This window comes from Mustela erminea, chromosome 7 (assembly GCF_009829155.1).
Source record: "Mustela erminea isolate mMusErm1 chromosome 7, mMusErm1.Pri, whole genome shotgun sequence".
Lineage (NCBI taxonomy): Eukaryota > Metazoa > Chordata > Mammalia > Carnivora > Mustelidae > Mustela > Mustela erminea.
The window spans coordinates 16,224,635-16,246,711 of record NC_045620.1 but is presented as its reverse complement, the minus strand read 5'-3'; the positions used below and the strand labels follow the sequence as shown (position 1 = coordinate 16,246,711).

At 51.8% G+C, this 22,077-nt stretch overlaps 1 protein-coding gene across 8 annotated transcripts in view; it reads left to right on the top strand.

Moving 5' to 3' along the window:
• Window positions 1–22,077, top strand: part of L3MBTL1 (L3MBTL histone methyl-lysine binding protein 1) — a 35,935-nt gene that overhangs the window by 2,920 nt on the left and 10,938 nt on the right. For 4 of the 8 annotated variants that reach the window (XM_032350605.1, XM_032350606.1, XM_032350608.1 and 1 more), the window contains exons 2-18: window positions 4,167–4,319; window positions 4,477–4,703; window positions 5,025–5,166; window positions 5,430–5,583; window positions 5,713–5,845; window positions 6,470–6,554; window positions 15,122–15,210; window positions 15,723–15,827; window positions 16,772–16,907; window positions 17,218–17,309; window positions 18,545–18,696; window positions 19,114–19,190; window positions 19,720–19,805; window positions 19,989–20,099; window positions 20,574–20,688; window positions 21,511–21,610; window positions 21,797–21,994. In XM_032350605.1, the coding sequence (XP_032206496.1) occupies window positions 4,167–4,319; window positions 4,477–4,703; window positions 5,025–5,166; window positions 5,430–5,583; window positions 5,713–5,845; window positions 6,470–6,554; window positions 15,122–15,210; window positions 15,723–15,827; window positions 16,772–16,907; window positions 17,218–17,309; window positions 18,545–18,696; window positions 19,114–19,190; window positions 19,720–19,805; window positions 19,989–20,099; window positions 20,574–20,688; window positions 21,511–21,610; window positions 21,797–21,994 (2,155 nt within the window). The remainder of the gene's footprint in view (window positions 1–4,166; window positions 4,320–4,476; window positions 4,704–5,024; window positions 5,167–5,429; window positions 5,584–5,712; window positions 5,846–6,469; window positions 6,555–15,121; window positions 15,211–15,722; window positions 15,828–16,771; window positions 16,908–17,217; window positions 17,310–18,544; window positions 18,697–19,113; window positions 19,191–19,719; window positions 19,806–19,988; window positions 20,100–20,573; window positions 20,689–21,510; window positions 21,611–21,796; window positions 21,995–22,077) is intronic. The other 4 variants (XM_032350613.1, XM_032350611.1, XM_032350610.1 and 1 more) reach the window with 2 other exon arrangements.

Below are 22,077 nucleotides of genomic sequence, written 5' to 3'. Positions count from 1 at the left end.
TCTCCTATTTAAACAAACCAGGGGCGCCTGGGTGGCTCAGTCTGTTAAGCCTCTGCCTTTGGCTCAGGTCATGATCCCAGAGTCCTCGGATGGAGTCCCTGCTTTGCTCTTTGATCAGCGGGGAGCCTGCTTCTCTTTCTGCCTCTGCTTGCCACTCTGCCTGCTTGTGCGCGCGCTCTCTCTCTCTCTCTCTGACAAATAAATAAATAAAATCTTTAAAAAACAACAACAAACACACCACGCCCCTTCCTTGAGACCACATCACTCTCCAAACAGCCGTCCCCCAATTCCATGCATTCCTCTTGACATCACAGCTCCTTGACAGAGTTGTCAGTCCCATTGCTTCCACTTCCCTATCTTTCATTCTTCTGTGAGGCGCAAACTTTATTATCAGTTTTCTCCACTAGAATGTAGAGTCTGTCGCAGAGGGCAGAGGTTTTTGTCTGTTTTGTTCAGTGACAAATCTGCATTGCCTAGAACAGTAACTGGTGCATAGTAGGTGTTCAGTAAACATTGAGCTAATCCAGGATCCCTCTCTAGAACCCACTCCAATTTGGTTTATGTGTCCACAGCTCCTCCGAAGTGACTCCTTTGGTCAGTGGTCAGATCTCAAGATCTGACTTGATCTGTCAGGGGCATTTCACACTGAGCAGTCCCACGGTCCTGAAACTTTCCTCCTGTGTCCTCCAGAAGTTCAGACTCTTCTGGATTCCCTCTGACTTGAAGGCAGGCTCTTTTATCAGATCTTCCTCTTCCCAACCTATAAATCTTGGTGAGCTCCAAAGCTCCTACCTGTTTCTTTATACTCAGTTCTGTGCTTTTCAATGCCAGCTATCCACAACGGCTGTCCAGTTTACATCTCCAACCCAACTTCACCCCTTATTTCTACAATATGTTTCGTGAGAGCACTTTTGTCTGGTTTGAGACTGTATTCCCAGAGCACAGAATGGAGCTGACACCTAGTAGCCCTCCAGTGTTTGCTGAAACAACGACAACAACCCTGAGCAGAAGGCCATTCCCCTGGCCTCCCTTTCTGGACATCCCCAAAACATGTGAGAGGTTCTGAAACAGGAGCAGAGTTCTTCCAGGAGTAACCACATGCACTCTCAGTGACTGCCAAGGTTTTGAATAAAAAGATTGACTCTATCTAAAAGAACTTAAAAGTGGTCCAAGTACATCATCTGTGAAAAGCAAAATAATTAGAATTGAAATTCAGGGAATTCTATTTTACAATCTTAACAAAGGGAAACACACCTTGGTTTGAGTATTGCCTTCATTAATCAGGTTATATATCTAGTCTTCACCTACCTGATGATATAATACAGAGGATGGACTCTCTGTTTTAGAGAGGAAAAGCTGGAAAGTAAACGAGTGCACAGGAACAGCAGGTGGGAGGAGGTGGGAGAGAGAGCAGCCCCCTCTGCTAGCAGGCAGCTTCTATGTTACCAGAAGTGACCCAGCTCCCTGGAATTTCTTTTCTTTTCTTTTTTTTAAAGATTTTTATTTATTTATTTGACAGAGATCACAAGTAGAGTGAGAGGTAGGCAGAGAGAGGTGGGGGAAGCAGGCTCCCTGCTGAGCAGAGAGCCCGATGCGGGGCTCGATGTGGGGACTCGATCCCAGGACCCTGAGACCATGACCTGAGCCAAAGGCAGAGCCTTAACCCACTGAGCCACCCAGGCACCCCTGGGATTTCTGTTAAAAGGGAGTGAATTGGTGTTTGTTGAAGACCTGCTGCTACCAAGAGTTTACCCGTTTTTTACATGTGATATTCACTAGAACCCTTTGAGACAGATATCATTTCTGTATTTATTTTACACACGAGGAAACTGAGGCTTCAGTCAGGTAAGTTTCTTACTCAGAGCCCCATGAGTTAAGCTCTGGAGCTGTTTCTTTTTCTTTCTTTCTTTCCTTTTTTTTTTTTTTTTTTTTTAAGATTTTATTTGTTTGACAGAAATCACAAGTAGGCGGCAGCGGGGGGGGGGGGAGCAGGCTCCCCGCTGAGCAGAGAGCCCTATACGGGGCTCCATCCCAGGACCCTGAGATCATGACCTGAGCCGATAGCAGAGGCTTAACCCACAGAGCCACCCAGGCACCCCTGGAGCTGAGTTTCACACTGTCTTAAGTCTGTCTTGAGCTGAGGCCATGTTTTCCTTTAACTTAATGCCACAAGCCATTGTCAAGGACTGTCAACACCTTAAAGCAACCAGGAATCAATCACACACCCAGAGCTTTTTATTAACAAGTTGAAATTACTGAAATCCAACACAGATTTATTTAGCACCTACTGTGTGCAGGCACTGTTCCAGGGGCTGGCTCTATAGCAGGGAACAAGACGTTTAGATTAAAGTCTTTGCCTTCATGGAACTTAGGTTTCTGTAGGGATGACTAATGACACACAAATAAGTAAATGAAGATCATTACTGATTATGATGAAGGATGCAAGGGAAAGAAACACAATAATGGGATGAGCAGTAGCGGCATGGGTGAGGGGTGTGCTGCTTAAACTGAGTGGCCAGGAAAGACCTCTTCTGAGGAGGTGACCACTGAGCTGAGGCCTGGAGCATGGAAAGCAGGTAGCCAAGCAGAGAGCTTGGGGAGGAGCATTCTAAGCAGAGTTTAGAACAAGGATCAAGGGCTCTGCAGTGAACATGTGTGTTAGTGAGTAGAAGGAAACCAGTATTTGTCAGGGGTGGAGAACAGGTGGCGGACGATGAGGTCAGAGGAAAACAGGGGTCAGATTCTATAGGTAAACCTCTTTGATTTTATTCTAAGGGCAGTGGAGAACCATGGAAGAATTTTAGGTAGGGAAATTATGTGATTTGGTTTACATCTTTTTTTCTTTTAAGATTTTTATTTATTTTTTTGACAAAGAGAGAGAGAGAGAGAGACAGTGAGAGAGGGAACACAAGCAGGGGGAGTGGGAGAAGAAGAAGCTTCCTGCTCAGCAGGGAGCCCGACGTGGGGCTCCATCCCAGGACCCTGGGATCATGACCTGAGCCGAAGGCAGATGGTTAACCACTGAGCCACGCCCCTGTTTTACTTTTTTAAAGCTTTCTCTTACTGCAGAATAAACTGTAGGAGGCAGGAGGCAGTTTCTGAAGTCCAAGGAGGGCTGATGGGAGTTGGGACTTGCAAGGCAGCAAGGAGATGGAGAGAAGTCAGACTCTGAGAGGTGTTTTGCAAATAGAGGCGACAGGCCAATTATAATATCTGTAAAGTTTTGCTGTCCAGTACAGTAACGATGGCCACTATGACTATTTAAATTTTAATTTGAATTAAGATTTTAAAAATTCAGTTCTTCATTCACACTAGCCACATTGCAGGTGCTCAGGAACCATATGTGGCTAGTGGCTACTAGTGTGTTGGACAATGTAGGCATAAGACATTTACATCATCACAGAAAATTCTCCTGGACTGGTAAGCCACTAGGGCAGTGGCCAATACGTTTTAGGAGTTAAGTAAATGATAGATATTTATTAAGTATAGTTGTTACATCATTAGGTCTTTTTTCCCCATATATTTACTTATCCACCCACCTCTTTATTAAATACTTTCTTGCCCTTGCTTTATTATATGGAAGAGTCACGCACTATCTGGGTTCTCCAAGAACAGATCTTTGCTTTTCACATGTGTGCGTTTGTTCAGCGGACCTTCTAGTGCTCACTCTGTGCTTAGGGTTGGAAGGATTGTGGGCCAGGGGGTGTCAAAGAATGTGATTGGGAAAATGACCTCCCAGGAAAATGGACCTTAAGACTGAGAGTGAGTTTGGTACTTGAGTGCTCTAAGTCCCCACAGGAAGAAGAGTCTAGTGGGGCTGGAGGTGGGGCTTGAGAAGAGGGGAGTTTGGACTTAGCCTGAGCTCTGTCATTGACAGCTGGCCAGACAGAACCTTGGCCTGAGACCTACTCCCAGAGTCAGTGGTGCACCTGTACATCACAGTTTACAAAGCACCCTCACACATGCCCATCTTCCCGTCCGGGGGAGAGGCAGGGCCTGGCCAGGGCCCTCACCTGGGTGACCTGGTTAGAACCAGGAGCCAGACTTAGTGTTGGTCTCCTAAGACACCGTGCTCTCCTCAGGGCTGAGGCTTTTCTCTACAAGGTGACCAGCTCCTCCTCAAAGAAGGCTCTTCCCTCCCTGATCACCGTGGGGGTCGTGTTCAGCTTGTAGGCCTACCAGGATGGAGGGGAATGCCGAAATGGAGATGCTGAGGACACTGAAGGGGCCCTCCACAGGAGAGGTCAACGTGCATCTGGTGGCCAGAGACAGCCCAGGTTCCAGCTCTCACCTGCCCGCTACCGCCTTCATCATCCCAGGTGGGCCAAGCCAGGGGCCTGGGGGGAGGAGCAGCCCCACACCTGCCTAAGCAGGTGTGGATCCCGCGAAGGACATACTTTCACCTGCCTACACACACGCATGGGCCAGGGCCGCCAGGCTCACCTGTGTCATGTCTGTCTGTCTATTTGTTCGTAGCCGGCTCGGCCACCCTTGGCCTGCCCAACAGTGCCCTGGATGTTTCCTGTTTTCCACGGGAGCCCATCCATGTGGGCACTCCGGAGCGAGTGGCGGGCAGCGTACCTGTCACGGCCACCGTTCTGCCGCAGTTAAGCCCCGGGCCTGCGGCCAGCTCCGGCGCCACCTCAGTGCGGCTCCTGGAGTGGACGGAGGCCTCGGCCCCGCCTCCTGGGAGCGGCCTTCGGGTCAGTGTCTGTGGGGATTGGCGGAGGGGCCGGCGAGGGGCACTTGTGGGGCGGGGCCAGCGGACAGGAGGCGGGGCCCGAGGGGAGGGAGGAGGAAGGAGCCCGCGATGGAGGGTTCTGGGGTGCGGCTTTGACAGAGGGACTCTAGGGGCATGGCTTGGGTGGAGGCGCTGGGAGTCTGGCGGGCTGCCGGGGGCGTGGCTTGGAGCGAGGCTCCCGGAGCCGAGCCTTGCGGAGTAAGGCGGCGGGAGAGGACCTTGCGGGTCGGAGGTGGGTGGAGGGGGTGCGGGAGTCGGGTCCTCAGACCCTCCCACGCTGCAGTTCCGGATAAGCGAGTACGCACCGCTGAACATGGTAGGAGCAGAGCAGCCCCCGAGCCCAGAGCTACGGCCCGAAGGTGTGGCCGGATATGAAGATGGCGAGGCCCCAGCGGGAGGTGGCGATGCGGGCACCCAACAGCCGGGTAGGAACCCCCAGTCCCTAGGCTGGGGCCCTGCCCGGGTGGGGCATGGCCCGAGCTTCCTAAGGAGTATTCATGGGGCTGCAGGGGGAGGTTGGGGTGGGTGACCTGGGTTCTGCCGGTGCACCCAGAGGTTAGTCCTGAGATGGCAAAAACTGTTGGGGGGAAGGTCCCCGGGAGCCTGAGGGGGCGTGAGCTCCGAGGTGGGCGGAGCCCGAGTGTGGTTGTGATGGATGGGCCGCCTGAGGCCCCTTTGGCCTCCACAGCGGACCTCCCCCAGGATCCTCCAGAAGATTCCCCCCAGGATCCCCCAGAAGATGATGGCACCTGTCAGTGCCAGGAGTGTGGACCTCAGCAAAGCGCGGTTCCAGATCCTGCTGGTTCCTCCAATGATGACTGCCCGCCGCTGTTCCAAGAGCGGTAAGGGGGAGGGGATTGCACCCCTACTTGCTCTGCTTTGGGGATCCCATTCCCCCTGTCCTGGGCTTAGGAGAGGGACTGGGTGGTGTAGGGTAGGTGGTTCTTTCTCTCAGGCCATCTGTCCCTCAGGTCAGTCATAGTGGAGAACTCCTCCGGCCAGAACTCCTGCACCAGCACTTCTGAGCTTCTCAAACCCATGAAGAAGAGGAAGCGCAGGGAATACCACAGCCCATCAGAGGAGGAGTCAGAGCCTGAGGCCTTGGTAGGAAGAGGGCTGTGGGGAGGGGAAGGGGAGGCTAGAGGCTACACGTCTATTCCCACTATCCTCTCCATCAATCAAGGCTGTGGGGCAGGGCCAGAGAAGACACATGATGACTCACTCATCCTATTTTGGGGTCCCGTTTTTAACTCAGGTCCTGTACAGGGTTAGAGGAAAATGATTAAATCACCTTCCCGCTTTTCTGGAGCTCCCATCTCAGTCTAGCGTCAGGGCTAAGTCACATTCACATACACCAGCACCCAAGGAGATGAGTAGGCAGATGGAAAGCTCCATCACTGGAACCCGGTCACGAAGCCAGAGGCAGAGAAGCTGGAAGAGACAGAGCATGAAAATTCCAGTGGACAAGTAAGATCAACACACAGCTGGTCTGAGGAATGGAGGGGACTGTAGTCAGACTGTGTAACCAGGGGCTGTATGGTCCTGTGAGTTTGTGCCCACGTGGTAGGGGGTTGCCCACTGGAGCCAGGCTCCTGCTGGTAATCTAGAAGAGATTCCACTTGTTTGGGGGCAGAATACCGTGTGACCAGAGAGCCAGGCGGGGGCCTGGAATAAGTCTGGGGCTTCACTCCAACCCGTGAGGACAGGAATGAGGCTTGCCTTCCACAGGAGAAGCAAGAAGAAGGAAAGGATCCAGAGGGACAGCCGGCTGCTAGCACCCCAGAGAGTGAGGAGTGGAACAACAGCCAGTCTGGTACGGGGGTCTCCGTGTGTGTCTGCGTTGGTGTAATGTGTGTATACGTCTTTGGAGGTGTGAGGCTGGAAGTATGGGTTACGTATGTGGTGGTGTGTTGTACATACAGAGATAAGTAGAAATTAGTGTATGTGTGAGGGAAAGAGAGAGAAAAATGAGACACGATGTTTCTGGTTTACACGTTAGTATATGTGTTTGCGGAGGGATTGTATCATGTGCTTGTTTATCCTCTATTAGCCAGTCGTGAATAGGCCTCACAGCCAGGCTCAGAACCCAAAGACTTAAACAGCTTTTAATGGCATCACATGGCAGTGCTTCCCCTTGGTGGTGTGAGCAAGTTTGTGCTGGCCGTTGGTCTGTCCTTGCTATCTGAGCCCCCATTCTGGCCTTCTGGTTCTTAAAAAAAGGGGGAAACAAAGGCCATTTATAGTCATCTCTGGCCCTCAGGCCTTCTCCATTTCCATGTGACAGCAGTCAGCTGGAGCTGAGTAACATTCATCACACTTGTAATCGCGTAGGTGCTGTAGATCAGCTTGTTTAATGTCTATCTTCCTCCCTCAAAACTGAATTTATTTGATTAATCATTGTATCCCCGGTGCTTAGCTCAGCGACTGGTATTACGTAGACTCTCAGTGTTTGCTCGGTTCAGGAATGCATGAGGTGTGTGTTGGTGATTCCGCTCGGACTGTGGCGTAGTTGCCTGAGTGACTGTCCTTCCTGTCTCAGGAGAGCCAGAGGATGAGGTGAGTTCTTAGGACATTCTGCCTTGATGGATCCAGTACCAGCCAGAGGAACCCAGTCTATGTCCTGGCCTCCGAACTCTGCAGTGTCTGTTAGAAGTTCTGCGCATTGCAAGCAAACCACATTTTCACTGTTGTCTCTCAACCCAAGGCTCTCACATCAGAAGCCGAAAACATAGCTCTCATTGGTTTATGGCTTCTTAAATCTTACCTAGAAGAAGGAGACAGTCCAACCACCCAAGACAGTGGTTCAGCTGCTCTTACTTAGGGAATCCATTCATGAATCAGCATTCTTCTAGTTGGGTCCTGTTGGCCAGTATGGTTATCTTTTGATTCATACCTCTTGCCATCTCAGCGGTAAATAAACATTGGTGTGGCATTGATTTCTGGATATCTTCCTCCTTGCGTCTTTTTTCCTTTGTCCAAGGGAAGCTACTCTATCAGTTGGCAAAAGTTTGCATGTATGGCTCAGTTTTTTTCCAGTTGTTTTTGGGGGTTTTTTGGCAGAAGAATCTGGCATGAGGGGTAGGGGTAGCAGGGTTGTTTGAGTGTCCTGTGTGTGTGGAGAATCCATGTTATAGCTACACTCTGGCAGTTGGATGGCGAGCTCCTGGGTTCATGCTGAACAGCCTGACGTGTCTAGTCCTGACAGAATGTTCCAGTAGTTCATGAGTTAGAGCCTTGTAACTCATGTATGCACTCGGGCGCTCTCTCTCTCATGTATCCACATTACGTTTTCAACAGCTGCTTTGTGTAAGGAATCTTTCCAACACACCATGGTTAAAGTCTTCACAATATATGTCGTTATTAATAGCTATTTTGATATTCTCACATCATCTCTCATTCTGCTGACGTCCAGATGAGGTATCTGTGGTGGCATTCTTTGGAGTCAACCTGTTACAGCCTTTTCAGATTCAGAGCAGCCCCCCGCAAAATTCCTAAGATTTATTTATTTATTTTAGAGAGGTGGAGGGGCAAAGGGAGAGGATGAGAGAGAATCTCAGGCAGATTCCCTGCTGAGCACGGAGCCCAGTGCAGGGCTCGATCTCACAACCCCGAGCATGACCTGAGCCAAAATCCAGAGCTGGACGTTTAACCAACGGAGACACCCGGGCACCCCACATTTTTATCCATTCTGAATTGGGTTGTTTATCTTCTTCCTATTCTTTATATATTCAGCATATAAGTCCTTTGTCATATGTATATGTTACAAATATTTTCTCCCACTCTGTGGCTTGTTTTTTCCTTTCTAAATGATGGTTTTTGAGGAACTGAATGTTTTCATTTTGATGATGTCGACTTTATCCATTTTAAGCAGTTAGTGCTTCATACATAACTTTACAAAGTAGTGTCGAACAGCTTTATTGAGATGGAATTCACATACCATGTAATTCACCCATTTGACTTATACAAATTCAGTGTTTTTTAGTGTATCCACGGAGTTGTGCAACCATCACCACATTCAGTTTTAAAGTATTTTCATCATTCCAAAAAGAAGCCCTGTACCCATGAGCTGTCATTCCCCCCAAACCACCATCCTCCTGTAGTCCTAGGCAACCCCAAGTTCATTTTCTGCGGATATGATTTGCCTATTCTGGACATTTCACATAAGTGGGATCATCTAATACATGGCCCTGTGTGACGGGCTTCTTTCACTTAGCCCCGTGTTTTTTGTTGTTGTTGTTGTTTGTTGTTTTTTCTTTTATTTGACAGACAGAGATCACAGATAGGCAGAGAGGCAGGCAGAGAGAGAGGAAGAGAAGCAGGCTCCCTGCCGAGCAGAGAGCCCGATGTAGGGCTCGATCCCAGGACCCTGAGATCATGACCTGAGCCGAAGGCAGAGGCTTTAACCCACTGAGCCACTCAGGCGCCCTTTAGCCCTGTGTTTTAAAGGTTTATCCACATTGTAGCGTGCATCAGTATCTCATTCCTTTTTACTGCTGAATGATAGTCCATTGTATGGTTGTATCACACTTTATTTGTCAATCGATGGGTATATGGGTTCCTTCCACTTCAGGGCTATCATGAGTAATGCTGGTAGGAATATCTGTGTACAAGTTTGTTTTTTTTTAATTTTTTTTATTTCTTTATTTGACAGAGAGAGATCACAAGTAGGCAGAGAGCCAGGCAGAGAGAGAGGAGGAAGCAGGCTCCCTGCTGAGCAGAGAGCCTGACGCGGGGCTCGATCCCAGGACCCCGGGATCATGACCTGAGCCGAAGGCAGAGGCTTTAACCCACTGAGCCACCCAGGCGCCCCTGTGTACAAGTCTTTGTGTGGATATGTTTTCATTTTTCTTGGGTATGCACCCAGGAGTGAATTGCTGGGTCATGTGGTAACTCTACGTTTAGCTTTTTTTTTTTTTTTTTTAATTACGTTTAGCCTTTCAAGGAGCTGCTAGGCTGTTTCCCAAAGTGGCTGTACCATTTTCTCTCCCCCACCCCAGCAGCATATGAGGGTTCTTTTATTCACACCCTCATCAGTGCTTGCTGTTGTCTTTTTTTTTTTTAAGATTTTATTATTTATTTATTTATTTGACAGACAGAGATCACAAGTAGGCAGAGAGGCAGGCAGAGAGAGAGGAGGAAGCAGGCTCCCTGCTGAGCAGAGAGCGGGATGCGGGGCTGGATCCCAAGACCCTGAGATCATGACCTGAGCTGAAGGCAGAGGCTTAACCCACTGTGCCACCCAGGCGCCCTTGTCTTTTTTTATTATAGCCATCCAGGTGGGTGTGAAGGGGTAGCTCACTGTGGTTTTGATTTGCATTTCCCTGATGACTAATGATGGTGAGCATCTTTTATTAGCCATGTATATATTTTCTTTGGAGAAAGAAAGTTTATTCAGAGCCATGCCATTTTTTTAATGACATAGAAGAAACATATTTTTTTATCAAAATACAAGGAATCCCTTACAGAGCTGGGGAACAAATTGGGAATGAGCGTGGGATTTAGTATAAGTCATTAATCAGTATGACTCTTCTAGATGCCTTCTTAACTGAGGTCCCTAGTCCAAATTTACATGCAAAATTCTGTGAATTGTTTATTTTTCTGGGGAGATGGTCCATGGCTTTCATTAGGTTTTCAGAAAGGTCCATTTATATTTACTGGAAACTGAAGGCCAGGTAAAAAGTAGACCATAACATTTTGGAGCTCACCCTCTTCAGTTCTGTGTTCCCAGTGGAAAGTCTGGCTAGAACCATTTGTGAATTCTCTCTATGTTTTTCCTTTCCTTTCTTTCTTTTTTTTTAATGTTTTTTCTTTTTAAAATTTTCTTTATTTATTTGTGGGGCACCTGGGTGGCTCAGATGGTTAAGTGTCTGCCTTCGGCTCAGGTCATGATCTCAGGGTCCTGGGATTGAGCCCCGCATTGGGCTCTCTGCTCAATGGGGAGCCTGTTTTCCCCTCTCTCTCTGCCTGCCTCTGCCTACATGTGATCTCCCTCTCTCTGTGTCAAATAAATAAATTTTTAAAAACATCTTCTTTAAAAAAGATTTTATTTATTTATTTATTTATTTGAGAAAGAGAGAGAATGAGAGAGAGAGAGCATGAGGGGGTAAGGGTCAGAGGGAGAAGCAGACTACCTGCTGAGCAGGAAGCCTGATGCGCAACTCTATCCCAGGACTCCAGAATCATGACCTGAGCTGAAGGCAGTTGCTCAACCAACTGAGCCACCCAGGTGCCCCAACAAATTCTCTCTACTTAAATGACTGAAGAAGTGCCAAAGAAGCTTCCTAAGAGATTGAGCAGAAAGAGAGAAAATCGGGGGGAATTACTGTATTTCGAGGGATCCACCATTGAGGAGCAGGGTTGGGGTCAGAGACAGAAGAACCACTGATGGCAAAAGAAGAGGAGGAAGATAGAGCTAAGAGAGCGCGGCAAGAAGGAATTGCGCAGATGGAAGGGGTGTTGGTAGCACATGGAGTTCAAGAGAGTTGAGCAATGAGAAAAAGTCACTGGACTGTGGCTCTGGTGACTTGAGAACAACTTCACTAGTGCGCAGAGGTGGGCCTGAGACTGGGTGATGCAGGAGGAAGTGTGTCAGAAGGATGTAAAGTTGTTCATAATACCCTCTTATCTTTTAAAGTCTGCAGGATATGTGGTGATATCCCTTTTTTTATTTCTCTTAATATGCATGCCTTCTCCCTTTGTTTCTTTTTTTCCCCCAGCTCTATTGAGATAGAAGAGTTCAGACTAAGCAAAACACAGTACTAGCCCTTAGAAAACTCGTAGTCTGATGTCAGGGTGAGATGTATGAACAGGTAGTTATTATGCAATGGTAGAGTAAGTGTTGTGTTTGAGATGTGTAGGTACAAAGGACCGTCACAGAACAAACTGCCTCATACAGTCAAGGAGGGCTTCATGGGGTAGGTAGGTGGGGTGACATTCCATCTCTGCACCCATCTGTCCACGCATCCAAGCATTCATGCATTCAGTCATCCATACATCCATGTATGCATATATCCACCCTTCTGGTCATTCATTTAACAAACATTCGGTGATCATCTTTCTGTGTAAAACCCTGTGCTAGGTGCCAGAGCTATGGCTGGGTCTTGAAGGATGAGAAGAAGATGGGATGGGACAGGATCTGTGGTAAAGGGATAGGATGGGCAGGATCTATGAGGGCGAGAGATTAGGGTGCGCACATCCACAGAAGCACCCAGGGTCATGGAAACGCATGATCAGGCTAGTTCACAGAGAGCTCCATATGCTGCAGAAAGATGTCTGGATTTTTTTAATTTTTTTTGGTTGTAAATCAGAAGCCATCATGGACTTTAAAGCAAAGAAATAAACCGGTTTTATTTTAGAGCTTTTCTGGTAATAGACTGAATCTAAGGCAGAGAGATCAATCCAGAGGCTCTTGGACCAGGTTCAAAGCCAGATGAACAGTGAGCACGGAGAGGTGGGGATAGTTGGAGAGCCAGGTAGAGCTGGAGTCAACAGGTCTCAGGGACTGAAGGATTCTTGGGGGTGAAAAGAGAGACCTGAAGGATCCCTCCCAAGTCCGTGCCTTATGTGGCTGGTTGAACGGATGCCACAGACTGAAATAGACTGCACCAAGAAGGCCAGAGAAGCAACGAGCTTAGTTTTAGACAGCCTGGGCAAGCCAAAGAAAGTGCTAGCCAAGAGCGCTAAGGTCTAAGGAAGCAGGAGTAAGCAAAGGAGCATTTCTGGAAGTCAAGAGAGGATCAGGACCATAGGGAGTCTGTACCATACCTTGGGACACCTCGTAAGGTGCGCTTTCTGAGCAGACCCAATTAGAAAAAGGCAACCTGAGTAGACAGCAACACGGCTCCGCAAGGAGCCCCAGCTGAATGTCAGCCCACATTCACCCTCCTTGCTGGGTGTCTGTGTGCAGCACACAGACCGCACACCCGTACCCAGGAGCTTTGGGACTTCTCTGGTCTGGAGGTTGTACCTAATATCTCAGCCCATTGTTCACCGTGGAAGACAGATGCAGGCAACTGGAGGAGGCTGGGGTTTTGGTCAGGGAGGGGAGGTCTAATCAGGACTGAAAGGTTTAGTAATCAGGCCCCCTTTCCAGTGGATTCTGGATAATTTCTTTTTTTTTTTTTTTAAAGATTTTTATTTATTTATTTGACAGAGAGAGATCACAAGTAGACAGAGAGGCAGGCAGAGATAGAGAGGAAGGGAAGCAGGCTCCCCGCCGAGCAGAGAGCCTGATGTGGGACTCGATCCCAGGACCCTGAGATCATGACCCGAGGCGAAGGCAGCGGCTTAACCCACTGAGCCACCCAGGCGCCCCTGGATAATTTCTTTTCTCATCTGTGAAAAGGATTACTATGAATCCTACCTTTCTCCTCAAGGCATTGTATGAGGATGAAAGGGGTCCGTGGATGTGAAGTCGCTGAGGCATCCCTGTACCCCCAGTTTCTGGCACCAGCCCTGTCACACAGGAGGTCCCACTCAGTGGTAAAGGAACGGTTAAGGTTAATGGAAGTGGCGTTTGAGAACAAACTGCGCCGTCTGTATACCTATTATGCATCATGACTAGTGAGAGAATCCAGATAATTCAAGAGCCAATGACAAGGTTGGGAGGCCAAGGGACAGAAGATGAAGTCAGAGGCCTCTGCTGTAGCACGGGGGTCTTTGGACTCAGCCACTTTGGGGTACGGCCAACAGACAATGAACTTGGGAGTTAGGACCAAGGAGGGGCAGAGGTGCCTGAGGGGAGAAATCCTACAAGTGGCTCATGTTATGGTGAGGAAAAGAGTAGAGAAGAATGTCATCTCATCTCTAGAGAGAAAGGGATGAGTGCTGGGAAGGGCTAGTGATAGAAGTGGCGATTTGGAAAAAGTGGGGAGATATTATCCAGGATGATGTGGAACTAGTGGCGAGAGACAGAGAAACTGTCCCGAAGACTGGGGTCCCGAAGCCTGCTCTCTCCCCTGGCATGTTCAGGAAGTCTGGAGAAAGGCCAAATGGGAAAAGCAAGGCTTTCTTGACGGAGCACAGTAGGTGATGTGTTCTTGGAACAATCCAGATTTCACTCAGGACAGAGGATGTGCTCTGTCTGGTGTGTCCCTGTGGGTGTCTGAGAGTCTGATGATGAAGAAAATCCTACTCTGGCCCAGCTGGGTCAGGCTCAGCCCAGTGACCCCAGACCTTAGGCAGCTCCCGGGGAGGAGCTTCTAGCCACCTAGGTTCCAACTAAAGAAAAAAGCGTCTTTGTGAGTGACAGAGCCCTCCACATCTGAATGACCCAGGGCAGCCGCCAAGTGGGCCAGAGCATGGCAGAGCTAGAATCCAGGTAAGACAGACCAGGGGAGCCCTGGGAATCCAGAAACTCAAGACCAGACTTTGCATTTCATGAGGATCTTTTATTCCCAGCATCTCATTTACTCCTCCCAACGACTCCCTGTGGTAGATGAAGTCGTTTGCATATTGCAGGTGACAAAATGGGGGGGCAGAGAAGTTACTAGAAGAAGCTGGAGCTGTTTACCCAAGGGACATGAATTGATTTTTGCAAGTAGTTGCCTCTTTCATTGTCCGTGGCCTTCATTTGAAGGCAGCCCAGGCTGACCTCGTGAGCCTACCTCACACGTTGCCAGCTGTTCTAGTCTCTAAAGGATGTTTCTCTTCCCTGCTGCTGGCCAGGTCCCCACCGCAGGCTAACCTAAAGTTCCTTCAGGGCACTTGGTCTCCCCTCGACCTCCCCTGGACCTGGAGCTCTGAGGGCTGTAGGCCCGGACTGTAGCGTGCGTGCATGTGCTTGGGGGGGGGGGTGCACGTGCACGTACAGCGTGTGTATGTCTGGGAGGGCCATACAATCTGTCTCTATTCTGTGGGCACGCCAGACACATGGATAAGTATTCGTGTCTCTGTGCGTACCTCTGTGTTCAGAAGAAGGATGGAAATATGAGTTTCTCATTTCCCTGTGATCTTGCTCCTCTGTTTCTTCCTCCTTCCTTGTTTTCTCTTTCCTTTCTCTCTTCCTCTTTTCTCCCATGAGCTTAGGCAATGAAGTCCTCTGGCTCAGGACTTGCCACTCAGCTTGGTCAGAGAGCAGGGTCCCTCTGTGACTGAGACTTTGTAACCTCAGTTACATGCTCTACAGTCCAAAGTACTTTTCCTGACAGTGGCCGGGGGATAGGGCGGACAGAATTTGGCGTAGCCCCACCAGAGATTAGGCTCACCTAAAGTCTGAGCCCCTGGGTCTGGGGCCATCATGGCTGGGAGGGCCCAAGGGCGGCACACAACCATAGACAAGGGTTTGTTTTGGAGGTAAGGTAGAGTTGATTCGGGGGAAACTGAGAAGAAGAATCTGTCAGGAGCAGTCCAGGGGTCAGTCTGTCTGTCTCCTGTTCACAGCATCAGGGGAGAAGAAAGAAGGCTGGTCATGGGAGTCCTACCTCGAGGAGCAGAAGGCTGTCACTGCCCCTGTCAGCCTCTTCCAGGACGTGAGTCGGATAATTTCTACCTGGGAAGAGCTTGTATGCCCAGTCCAGGAACTCACTACCAAACGCAGACCTTCTGGTGTATTGTGTGTCTGATATCCCTCAAAAAAACCCTGGCAGAATAGAAGGGGGAGAGACTGGTTAGGGTCCCAGAATAGAAAAGGGACTCACCGTGAGAGGCTTTCAGGGTAGGAGAAAGTAGAGAGGTGGGACCCAGGCTTGCCCATCCTGCACCTGTGGACTCTGCAACCCTCGTACCTTCTACCCAGTTCTGTGCGCTCATCTTCCCATGGCGTGGGTAAGGGGGAGCCCTTTAGATCAGCCCTGACTTAGACATTTTTCAGAGGACTCGGGAGCTGGTCTGTCCTGCTCCTTGCACTGAAGATCCCCAAATAAGTTACCCCTTTGGTAACATGAGGCGGGTGGGGCCTAAAGGCCGTTCCTTCACCCCAAGCCCACTAGGCAAGGATAAGGCTGGATGGAGGCTGGGTCCTCCCCAATCTGTGCGTTGACAGTACCAGGCCGTCACTCATAATAAGAATGGCTTCAGACCGGGCATGAAGTTGGAAGGCATCGACCCTCAACACCCGTCCATGTACTTCATCCTCACCGTGGCGGAGGTGAGCTGAGGCAGGCACCCACATTCTGGCGATGTCTCTTTGGGTAGACCGACGGGGACTGCTGGGGGCACGGAGGGCCTGGCTTGGATGAGGGAAATGCTGCCCTGCCCTCAGAAAGCACAATCTTTAGGGGCTTATGGTGGAACGCACAGAGAGCTAAAAAAGGAACAAACACCAAAGTATTGGGCATGGTGATGTTACTGAATGGTGTGTCCTTCCATGCAGGGGCGGGGGGCAGCCCGAGGAGGAGAGGGGCTGAGAGCAGGGATGTGTGTGTGTGTCCAACCAAGGTCCTGTCCTCTGGGAGCTTGTGGTGTGGGAATCAGTGAGAGAAACACATCAGCAACGTGCGGCACAGGCGGGCAGGGGCGGCGGGGATGAGAGTGGAGCAACTGAGGTTGCGCAGGGCAGCACCGAGGGGGCAGAAGGGGTTTCGTAGAGGAAAGTCCTCCTGCTGAGCCTTGAGGGATAAGTTGTGAATGAGTAGGGTGTTCCTGGCAGAAGTAGCAAAGGAACAAAAGTACTCGGGCATGGACAAGGGTGTCAAGTTCAAGGAGCTGCCATCAGCTTGGTGAGGTCAGAGCAGTGTGTGAGCAGAGAGCAGGGAGACATGGTAGCAGAAGGCAAGGCTGTCAGCGGCCCTGAACAGGCCTGAGCCTTGGTAGGTGCCCGTGGGGTTCTGTCCAGGGCTCCAAAGGGCAAGAGGATGTCCTAGACTCCGCCTGTCACACCCAGAGCTCAGGGCTCATGAGTACCTGATCTGTCCTCAACGTGGGATGAGACAGCTCGGGGCCACGTTTGGGATGGGGGAAGAGTGGTGGGGTGGGGAATCTGCTAGCATTTGAGACCCTTGAGACCACCAGCCTGGGCTAAGAGAGGTGAGGGGGAGGGAGTGGGTGTCTGCTGGCGTCAGAGTCCCTGTGATTTCCCCATCATGGGGCTAGGTGTGTGGCTACCGCCTACGTCTGCACTTTGATGGGTATTCCGAGTGCCATGACTTCTGGATCAATGCCAACTCCCCTGACATTCACCCTGCCGGCTGGTTCGAGAAGACTGGACACAAGTTGCAGCCCCCCAAAGGTAAGGCCTGGCTGGGTTGCTTACAGTGACCTTCCCTTGTTCCCCGTCGGTCGCCCTTCCTTACTCCCCATTCCACAGCTGGCCTTCATGCAGTCCCACTATGACTAGGAACCCAGGCTTCTGCTTTGCGCTTGCCCCTTGGGTGTCTACCCAGGTCATATCCTGCCTCAGCAGGGTTTCCCGGGTGGGCTCTTGAGGGTTGGGAGGTCCTTGGGCTTTCCCTATTCTGGTGCTTGGGTATGGGCCACCCTTGCTGCGGCCCAGCCTCTGTCTGCACGGCCCTCTCTTCTTCCCCCACTGAGGGGCCCAGGTTACAAGGAGGAGGAGTTCAGCTGGGGCCAGTACCTGCGCAGCACACGAGCTCAGGCCGCCCCCAAGCACCTGTTCGTGAGCCAGAGCCACGTGAGTGCCCCGGGGCGAGAGTGGACACCACCCTCTGGGACAGAGTCCCTGCCTCGGGCCTGGCTGTCCGGACTCCTCCAGGAGAAAGTGCTCCTACCAGTGCTCTCAGCTTTGTTCTGGTCCCTCCCACCCAGCAGGCAGGGCCTCTGGGCTGGCCCAGGGCCAGAGAGGGAGCTGGTTATAGGTTCCACCCTGTTTTCCCCTCCGCCCCGCTTTCCCCTCCACCCCACTGCAGAAGCCCTCTCCTCCTAGCACCCCCTGCGAGTCCCTGGCCACCAGCTTGGCCCAGGCCCAGGGATGTCACTGTGCTGGTTTCTTGCTCTGGTTTGCTCTGCAGGTCTTGGCTGTTCTGGAAGCTGCTTTTTCCTTCCCTTTGACCCATACCTCAGCTCTCCCACTTAGTCCCAACACTCGCTCCTTGCCTTCTTCTCTGTTCAAGGCGGCTGGCAGCTTTATCCAGCAGTTAAAGTAGCTCCTGATCCCCAGCCAAAGGTCTGAGAGACTTCGGGGACCCCCGTTAAAGTTGTCACCATATCAAAAGGGCAGGGTCCCGTGCCATGCAGACAGGGACCCTTACTCCCCCACCGTGGTCTGACCCCAGGATCCCAGGTGACTGGGGGCATTCTACCCACTATGAGGACAGGGAATCCAGACTTTTAAGTCAAACTGTTTAAATCCTGGTCCCACCATTGACTAGCATTGTGGTTCTGGGCAAGTTATTTAACTTCTGAAATGGAGATGATCGTACCTGTCTCCATGGGGTTGTAATAAAGGTCCACAGGGAGGTGACAGTTTTGGAAGCTTATGCCTGACAGATGCCCTCCCTTCCCTCTCCCCCCCTCATGTCATTTCCTCCCTCCCCAGTGCCCTGGTGTTGACCCAGACGCCCCAGCCTGCAGCAGTGCAAGCTTGGCCAGGCTTGCCTGGGGAGGAGAGGCTGTGCTCACCCTGACGGACTCTAGGGGAATGTGTAACTTCCTGCCTGTCCCTCAGCGTCCAGCTCAGTGAGGCTGCCTGTTAGCGCCCCTTGGAGAGCAGAAGCTCCCGAGTGGCTCAGGGCTGGGGATTAGGATTCTGCCCTGGAGGGACACTCTTTCTCAGCTGATTTCTCTCCTGCTCCCCACCCCACCCCAGGGATGACTCCTAGAGAACTTCCTCCTTCCTGGGCCAGGGGGTTCTGGGTTCATGCTGGCCAGCCTGGGGCTGGCCATGGCAGCCCCTCTTCTTGCCCCCAGAGCCCCCCACCCCTGGGCTTCCAGGTGGGCATGAAGCTGGAGGCAGTGGACCGCATGAACCCGTCCCTCGTCTGTGTGGCCAGCGTGACCGACGTGGTGGACAGCCGCTTCCTAGTGCATTTTGACAACTGGGATGATACTTACGACTACTGGTAGTGAGAGGGCCCAGACTTGGCCTTGGGTCGGAGGGTGGGAGGCTGGGGCCCAAGGCAGGGCTTTCAGACCTTAGGCCCCATGTGGCCCCTGCCTGCCTGGTCCTGACATTGATATTTGCTCTGGGGCTCACTGACTGTCCTGTGGCTTTGATCTGTTGTATCCTCAGCAACCCGGTGTAATATCAGATGTTTCATCTAAAAATACCAAGGTTAGGATGAGCAAGCTGCTGTGTTTCATGGTTTTCCCTGCGATATTATGGTTTATTATAGTTTGTAGTTAATGCTGCAGTTTTCTGACTTTTTTACCAGCCATCTGTGTAGCTGTCGCCAAGCAGCAAAATGAGGATGGGCACTGAGGCCGTGCTGTCCTCGTCCTGAATGGCCCTTGGGACAGTGAAGTATTCTCGGTTTCAGGTGTGACCCCAGCAGCCCCTACATCCACCCGGTGGGCTGGTGCCAGAAGCAAGGAAAGCCCCTCACCCCTCCACAAGGTGACCCTGCTGTCTGAGAAGATGCCCCCTCCCAGGCCTGGCCCCACAGCCCTCTCCTCCGCCAACCCCTTCACAGGGCCTCAGTAGCAGGGCCTTTAGGATCTGGGTCCTGGAGCCTCATCTTTTTGGCTTGGGAATTGAGAAGTCTTTGATGTCAGGAGAGACCTGTCAACCCCCGATTCTGTTGAGGTTTAAGGAAGAAAGTTAAATGACTCCCTCCCCAGCCCCAACACGGAAGCAGGAATCCAAAGCAAAGAAAGTTTCCCATGGGGGCTGGGGCTAGGGCTGCAGCAGCAGGGCTGGGGAGGGGGGAAGGTAGCCCAGGAACCCACAGTGAACTGTGGGGTGGTGATGTGCTTAGTTCTGGTTAGTGCCCCTCTGCCTCAGGAGCCCCTGCCTGGAGCTGGTGCTGGTGGTGCTGGGGGTGAGGGGGATTGTACCCCTTCTGAGCTCCTGGTCCTGTTTTGGGGAGAGAGAGCTCCCCTGGTATGCAGGGGTGCTGAGACATTGTTCTCATCCTCTCCTCCAGACTACCCAGACCCTGATAGCTTCTGTTGGGAGAAGTATCTGGAAGAAACCGGGGCATCTGCTGTGCCCACCTGGGCCTTCAAGGTGGTGAGTCAGCTCTCTCTGCTCTCAGAGTTGACCTCTGGGAAGGCATGGAACACTCAGCCAGCCCAATGGAAGGCTGCCCCTTTGGCAGGCCATGATTTCCAAGGCACAGGACTTGGCCTCTGTCCTTGGGGCCTCGGCCGCCCTGAGCTGGGCGTTGGCCTGAAGGCTGCTGTCCCCCTGCAGCGACCCCCACACAGCTTTCTGGTCAACATGAAACTGGAGGCCGTGGACCGCAGGAACCCAGCCCTGGTGCGCGTGGCCAGTGTGGAGGACGTGGAGGACCATCGGATAAAGGTGGCTCTGGGCCCCTTGAATTGGGGAGTGCACAGGCTGTCTGGGCAGGAATTCTTGACAGCTTTGCGGTCAAGGGCATGGCAGGAGCCAGATGTAAGGGAGGCTGCAGGTTGTAGGGAGGAGAGCTCTATACTCAAGGTTGAAGATCCTGGGTCTCGCTCTGCCCTCGTCCGTGAGTGATCTTGATGAGCTGGGACCAGTCTTTTCCCCTCTCTGAGCCTTCCACGTGGGTCTGATGACCCTTGTCCTGTGCCTAGATTGATGGAAGATGCCAGTAACTTAATGAAGGATGCCCTTGGAAAATGTGGTGGTGGAGGCGGGTTACTGTGAGGTTGGCTGCTTGGTCCTTCCAATCCAGGATGTCGCTTCTGACAGACCCGGGGGACAGAGAGAACCTCCTGGAGCTTGGAGGATCTCCTGGCTGAGCTGGGCTGCACAAGGAACGCCTGACCGCCAACGGCCTTTCCTCCACAGCTCCACTTCGATGGCTGGAGTCACGCCTATGACTTCTGGATTGACGCCGACCACCCAGACATCCACCCTGCGGGCTGGTGCTCTAAGACAGGACATCCCTTGCAGCCTCCTCTCCGTGCGTACGCTTAGGACACTCGGACCCTTTCCTACTAAGAAGTCCCAACCCCATGAGCTCTGACCACCCCCCTCCTGTAGAATCCAGGGGATTCTGACCGTCATGCACAGGTGGGCTCCAGTGCCCACAGTGAGTTCTGGGGCCCCCATCCTCTCTGTATCAGGGGTCTCTGCTACACTGAGCTGTGCTTCTGGCTTCCCTGGCTGTTGGGTTTAGGCTGCTTCAGTGTGCCTAGGAGGGAGCTCTGCACCCCGGGGGTTCCCTCAGCACCCAGCAGAGCCACACAGAGCACACATTATGTTTGCTGAGGAAGCTGGGTTCCCTTAAATAAGATCCTGGTCCCTGCAGGTGGCTTGGGAGGTCAGGTCATTGGACTGCTTAACCCCAAGACACATGCGGTGTTGATCCTTCTCGATTTTTCTCCAAATACGAGTAGGGCCTAAAGAAAGTTACCAGAGTCTCAAGAACGAAACAGGGAAGCAAACAGGGTAACATAATTGTGCCTGATGTGGCTTCTAAGCTACTGCTGTGCCCACACCAGCTTGGAGTTGATTTTCTCCCATAGGGATCTCCACTCATAGACAATGGACATGGCCTGGGGTTTTGACGAAGCGTATCAGAGCCAAGCCCTCATTCCCCAAGGAGGGGCGGCTACTCATTAGCAGGAAATGATGTCACAGTCTACGTTAGGGCCCCGTAGGTGGGCGCGAGCTCCTAGTGCTGACCTTCCCCAGAGAAACTGTTCCTTCCCTGCTCTCCATCCCCCACCGCACCCCCAGTCCAGGACCTCATGCTAACTCTCTTTTCTTCCTGCTCCCCCAGGACCCAGAGAGCCCAGCTCTGCCCCCCCCGGGGGCTGTCCCCCTCTCAGCTGTCGGAGCCTGCCACACACTCGGACCTCCAAGTACAGCTTTCACCACCGGTGAGCGAAGGGCTTCTGCTTAGAGACTCTCAGGCATTGTTCAGAGAGGGGTCCTCTACACCTCCTCCGTGAGGCCCGTCAGGGTTCCCCAAAACACTCTTTGAAGGGGACCAGCCCGGGGAAGGGCTCAGTGGGGACAAGTGGATTCAGCCCAATGTAAGCCTCCTCCTTCTAACTCTTCCCCAGGAAGTGCCCCACTCCTGGTTGTGATGGTTCTGGACACGTCACAGGCAAGTTCACAGCTCACCATTGCCTCTCGGGCTGCCCGCTGGCTGAGAGGAACCAGAGTCGGCTGAAGGCGGAGTTATCCGACACAGAGGCCTCGGCCCGTAAGAGGAACCTCTCGGGCTTCTCCCTAAGGAAGAAGCCTCGCCATCATGGCCGGTGCGGAGGGCAAGGGTACAGGGCCTCGTGTCCTCTGGGGCCAGGCCAGGCCCTCATGCCCTGCCACGGACTGGGTCCCTCTC